Source organism: Salvelinus sp. IW2-2015, unplaced genomic scaffold, assembly GCF_002910315.2.
Source record: "Salvelinus sp. IW2-2015 unplaced genomic scaffold, ASM291031v2 Un_scaffold1684, whole genome shotgun sequence".
NCBI lineage: Eukaryota > Metazoa > Chordata > Actinopteri > Salmoniformes > Salmonidae > Salvelinus > Salvelinus sp. IW2-2015.
Window position 1 is genome coordinate 120,320 of NW_019943084.1, and position 6,000 is coordinate 126,319.

At 44.0% G+C, this 6,000-nt stretch overlaps 1 protein-coding gene across 1 annotated transcript in view; it reads left to right on the forward strand.

Annotated features, from left to right (window-relative positions):
• Nucleotides 1–5,626, forward strand: part of LOC112071692 (cotranscriptional regulator ARB2A homolog) — an 86,266-nt gene extending 80,640 nt beyond the window's left edge. The window contains exons 3-4 of the mRNA XM_024139131.2: nucleotides 5,412–5,531; nucleotides 5,585–5,626. Coding sequence (XP_023994899.2) covers nucleotides 5,412–5,531; nucleotides 5,585–5,626 — 162 coding nt within the window. The remainder of the gene's footprint in view (nucleotides 1–5,411; nucleotides 5,532–5,584) is intronic.
• The last annotated feature ends 374 nt before the right edge of the window (nucleotides 5,627–6,000 follow it).

Genomic DNA, 6,000 nt, shown 5'->3' on the forward strand with positions numbered 1-6,000 from the left:
TGTCTTCAATCAAGATCTCAGCGATCACTGCCTCATTGCCTGTATCCGCCACGGTCCGCGGTCAAACGACCACCCCTCATCACTGTCAAACGCTCCCTAAAACACTTCTGCGAGCAGGCCTTTCTAATCGACCTGGCCCGGTTACCCTGGAAGGATATTGACCTCATCCCGTCAGTTGAGGATGCCTGGTCATTCTTTAAATGTTACTTCCTCACCATATTAGACAAGCATGCTCCGTTCCAAAAATGCAGAACCAAGAACAGATATAGCCCTTGGTTCACTCCAGACCTGACTGCCCTCGACCAGCACAAAAACATCCTGTGGCGAACTGCAATAGCATCGAAGAGCCCCCGCGATATGCAACTGTTCAGGGAAGTCAGGAACCAATACACGCAGTCAGTCAGGAAAGCAAAGGCCAGCTTTTTCAAGCAGAAATATGCATCCTGTAGCTCTAACTCCAAAAAGTTCTGGGATACTGTAAAGTCCATGGAGAACAAGAGCACCTCCTCCCAGCTGCCCACTGCACTGAGGCTAGGTAACACGGTCACCACCGATAAATCCGTGATAATCGAAGACTTCAACAAGCATTTCTCAATGGCTGGCCATGCCTTCCTCCTGGCGACTCCAACCTTGGCCAACAGCCCCGCCCCCCCGCTGCTACTCGCCCAAGCCTCCCCAGCTTCTCCTTTACCCAAATCCAGATAGCAGATGTTCTGAAAGAGCTGGAAAACCTGGACCCATACAAATCAGCTGGGCTTGACAATCTGGACCCCCTATTTCTGAAACTGTCCGCCGCCATTGTCGCACCCCCTATCACCAGCCTGTTCAACCTCTCCTTCGTATCATCTGAGATCCCCAAGGATTGGAAAGCTGCCGCGGTCATCCCCCTATTCAAAGGGGGAGACACCCTGGACCCAAACTGTACAGACCTATATCCATCCTGCCCTGCCTATCTAAGGTCTTCGAAAGCCAAGTCAACAAACAGATCACTGACCATCTCGAATCCCACCGTACCTTCTCCGCTGTGCAATCCGGTTTCCGAGCCGGTCACGGGTGCACCTCAGCCACGCTCAAGGTACTAAACGATATCATAACCGCCATCGATAAAAGACATTACTGTGCAGCCGTCTTCATCGACCTGGCCAAGGCTTTCGACTCTGTCAATCACCATATTCTTATCGGCAGACTCAGTAGCCTCGGTTTTTCTAATGACTGCCTCGCCTGGTTCACCAACTACTTTGCAGACAGAGTTCAGTGTGTCAAATCGGAGGCATTTGTCCGGTCCTCTGGCAGTCTCTATGGGGGTACCACAGGTTCAATTCTCGGGCCGACTCTTTTCTCTGTATACATCAATGATGTTGCTCTTGCTGCGGGCGATTCCCTGATCCACCTCTACGCAGACGACACCATTCTATATACTTCGGCCCTTCCTTGGACACTGTGCTATCTAACCTCCAAACGAGCTTCAATGCCATACAACACTCCTTCCGTGGCCTCCAACTGCTCTTAAACGCTAGTAAAACCAAATGCATGCTTTTCAACCGTTCGCTGCCTGCACCCGCACGCCCGACTAGCATCACCACCCTGGACGGTTCCGACCTAGATATGTGACATCTATAAGTACATGTGTCTGGCTAGACTGCAACTCTCCTTCCAGACTCATATCAAACATCTCCAATCCAAAATAAATCAAGAATCGGCTTTCTATTCCGCAACAAAGCCTCCTTCACTCACGCCGCCAAACTTACCCTAGTAAAACTGACTATCCTACCCGATCCTCGACTTCGGCGATGTCATCTACAAAATAGCTTCCAATACTCTACTCAGCAAACTGATGCAGTTTATCACAGTGCATTCGTTTTTACTAAAGCACCTTATACGACCACCACTGCGACCTGTATGCCCTAGTCGGCTGGCCTCGCTACATGTTCGTCGTCAGACCCACTGGCTCCAGGTCATCTACAAGGCTATGCTAGGTAAAGTGCCGCCTTATCTCAGTTCACTGGTCACGATGGCTACACCCACCCGACACGCGCTCCAGCAGGTGTATCTCACTGATCATCCCTAAAGCCAAAACTCATTTGGACGCCTTTCCTTCCAGTTCTCTGCTGCCTGCGACTGGAACGAATTGCAAAAAATCTCTGAAGTTGGAGACTTTTATCTCCCTCACAACTTTAAAACTCTGCTATCCGAGCAGCTAACCGATCGCTGCAGCTGTACATAGTCCATCTGTAATAACCCACCCAATTTACCTACCTCACCCCCCATACTGCTTTTATTTATTTACTTTTCTGCTCTTTTGCACACCAGTATCTCTTCTTTGCACATGATCATCTGATATTTATCATCCAGTGTTAATCTGCTAAATTGTAATTATTCGATTTATTGCCTACCTTATGCCTTTTGCACACATTGTATATAGATTCTCTTTTTTTTCTACCATGTTATTGACTTGTTTATTGTTTACTCCATGTGTAACTCTGTGTTGTCTGTTCACACTGCTATGCTTTATCTTGGCCAGGTCGCAGTTGCAAATGAGAACTTGTTCTCAACTAGCCTACCTGGTTAAATAAAGGTGAAATAAATAAAAAAACAAAAATATATGGAAACGTCTGCTCTACACAAAATTACAACCAACTAATTGCAGAATTACCGCAAAAAGGCAAGTGGAAAGGGGAGCAAGTAAGGAACTTCTCTGTCGGCCGTGCTTTAAAAAACTAAATTGGTTAAACAAAATAAAAAGTTGACTACTTTCATTTAAGGACCAAAACATTTTGCCATATAGATTGCAAAGTAGTTGGGAAGAGATTTTCGATGTACGCATTCCATGGTACATGGTTTATGAACTGTTACACAAAATGACACCAGATTCAAAACATAGAGTTTTTGTATTTAAATTATTATACAAAATTCTTGCATCCAATAGAATGTTTTATGCAGTACCAGTCAAAAGTTTGGACACACCTACTCATTCAAGCGGGGTTCTTTATAATTGTACAATAATAGTGAAGACATCAAAACTATGAAATAATACATGTGGAATCATGTAGTAACCAAAAAAGTCTTAAACAAATCAAAATATATTTTGTATTTGAGATGCTTCAAAGTAGCCACCCTTTGCCTTGATGACAGCTTTGCACAGTCTTGGCATTCTCTCAACCAGCTTCATAATTCTGTGTAGAGCCACAAATGAGTAGGTGTGTCCAAACTTTTGAATGGTACTGTATATAAAAAATGTAAAAACGGAAATGATTCCAATCGTTTTTTCACCATACATTTTTGCGTAGGGGATTTTAGTTTAAAAAAAATTAAACAAGCCATGAGGTTTATTTACTGTGCCTCCACACACATGCACACGCACACGCACGCACGCACACATACACACACATGATCGCTCCAGCACAATAACAACAGCCTATCAACAACTATATTGAAAAGTATTTTGTCTGTTTTCAATACTCAATGCTTGGGTGTGAGTGGGTGTAAGCTGTGTCTTCAGTGAAATAGCACAGCATTTTCCCCTGACCTTTATGAAACAAACAGCCATTGCCTCAGATAAGCCACTAAATCCGTCAGTCACAGCACAGTGTAAAACAACCGCCCCAGACATTTAGGCTAAGTGCGCATGAAGCTTTGTTACCATTTACCCCCTCTGTCAGCTAACCAGACTGTTGTTGCTCTCAAATGTCTTTGGAGTGGTTTCACCAAACGACAGAAAGGGTATTTATTTGCCTGCTGAAGATGGAGCACGGCACAAACACTTGCACTTAGTGATGCTCCGTTAGAACACAACCCACGTGTGTGGACTTTATGGTCAGATGTGTTGAATCTCTGATTTGTGCGAGTGCATGTGTGTGATTTGATTCACCATTGTTCATGCATATACTTTGTGTGTGTTGGCGTTTGGTTTAAAATACGCCTACCTAAGGGGGCTTTGGCGCCATACAGGAGCTCCATCGATCCTGCAGCAAGGTACAAATTAAGATTTAAACGTTACGTCACGTAGCCTATTGAGTTTTACATTTAGGACATTTGCAATATGCAAGACCTATTGATCCAGTGAGCACTCAGTATGTCTAAAAATCACCCTCTGCCATCAGCAGTTTCATTTTTTCACTGTCCCTGGAATATATAGGCCTTCGTGCTTACTGTGGCAGAACCATTTCTGGTAGTTTCACTCTCCCTTTCTCTCTTTATGTCTCTCATATTTAGTTTCTCTATACAACAGGTGGGTCTAATCCTAGATGCTGATTGGTTAAAGCTACCTTCCAGCCGGTGTCTTTTCGACAGGGTGCCACCGGCTAAATCTTTGACATTAAAATGCCTATTTACTCTGTTCCATTTGACTGCGCAATCCACTGTCCCATCAGCCCAGCCAGGTATTTTATAAAGTAGATCTACACTGTAAAAAGCATTGAGACATTATTTCACATTTCTTTTAGACTGTTTAGTTTTCAACAGCAGAGATTTGTGTAAACCTTGCTGTCTGTCTCTCTGACATTTGCAACATTGTTTCAATATTCAAATTCTATCTCCAGCTGTCCCATATTAATGAACGTTTCGGGACGAGACAGACAGACAGACAGCGTTTCTCAGCCAGTCGAAATCATGAATCAGCTGGCATCATTTTTATGGATATATACTAAGAAAATTTATTTGAAAAAGGTCAAATGAAACGCAGCTAATTTGCAGTTTTTCCAGCTTCAGTTTGAAGTGATTGTGTTAGTTGTGTTGTTGGCTAGCTCCTCTGAACAACAGTGTCCTGACGAGAGAGCACATTATTTACGCCAGGCAAAATCGTGCCTCATTAGCTCGTTGTTATGGATGTATCCAAATAAATGTCACTAGAAAACAGCTTAAGCAAATGCAGCTACTTTGCTCTTATTCTGGCTGCGCTTCTTGACGTTACTGCAATTTAGCCGTAGTTGGCTAGCTAGCAAGCAACGGATAAGAACGCTGCCAGCCAGGATGTCAATAAAACATTTAGAACGAACGACTGGGTCGCATCAATAGATACAGAACAAAAGACTGAATGACTGGGTCGCGTCTCTGACAACCCTAGATTTGTGTCGTGACTATATGAAATAGTATGAATTAATTAATAAAAATGTTTTTAATGAAAATATGTCAATCATTATTTGCAGATGTTGGTAAACCGTTGTATGAAAGTGATAATGCCCTCGAAGCCAGTCTTTGGAGGACTTGGTCTCTGGCCTAACAACACCCGTGCCAAAATATCCTCCAAACACCTGCTTCTCTGGCATTATCACTTCATTAAATCAGTCTTTAAATCCATCTGTCTATTTTTGTCTGCCTCTGATTTCCCACCCCTTCTTCAATCTTCCTCTCTCTGTTTCTCCTTGTATTTTCTGTTTGTTTTGGCGCTGTAACGTGAAGTCCTTGTGTTACAGGAAAACGGCTCCCCCGAGGAACACTTGCTGTACGTGTGGGACCACTTTGTGTCCAACGCCGCCGCCAGAAATGTCTTCATCGTGGCGCACAGCTACGGAGGCTTGTCATTGGTGGAGCTGGTGAGTGGTTGTTTTCCTCCTCTGGTCTTGTCTCTCACGCATCGCCCCTCTAGCCAACCACCTCTGGGACAGTCAGCCAGTGTGATACAGTGTGAAACGTGGAGGAATTATTACAAATAAATAATGTTTGGTTTCTTCGATAAAGTGCTGCTAGCTGTTAACCAGCCAGTTCATCCCTGTTCTAGAGCACAATCCTCTTCCTCTCCTCCGCACATCAACACAGAGAGAGGGGGAGAGAAAGAAAAAGGGCTCTATTAAACCATGCTGCAGAGGGAAGAGGTGGAACATGTAGTTGGAAGAGGAGGGGAGTGAGGAGAAAGGGAAGGGGAGAGGGTTGAATATACTATAACTTCCTGGAAAATAGATTTTTATTGCTTCTCAGGGTACACTACTGAAGCGATGTCTCTCCTATTGAGAGTCTATAATAAAGTCTAGCCTATTTCTGTAGTGTTGAGGGTCTATATATCAA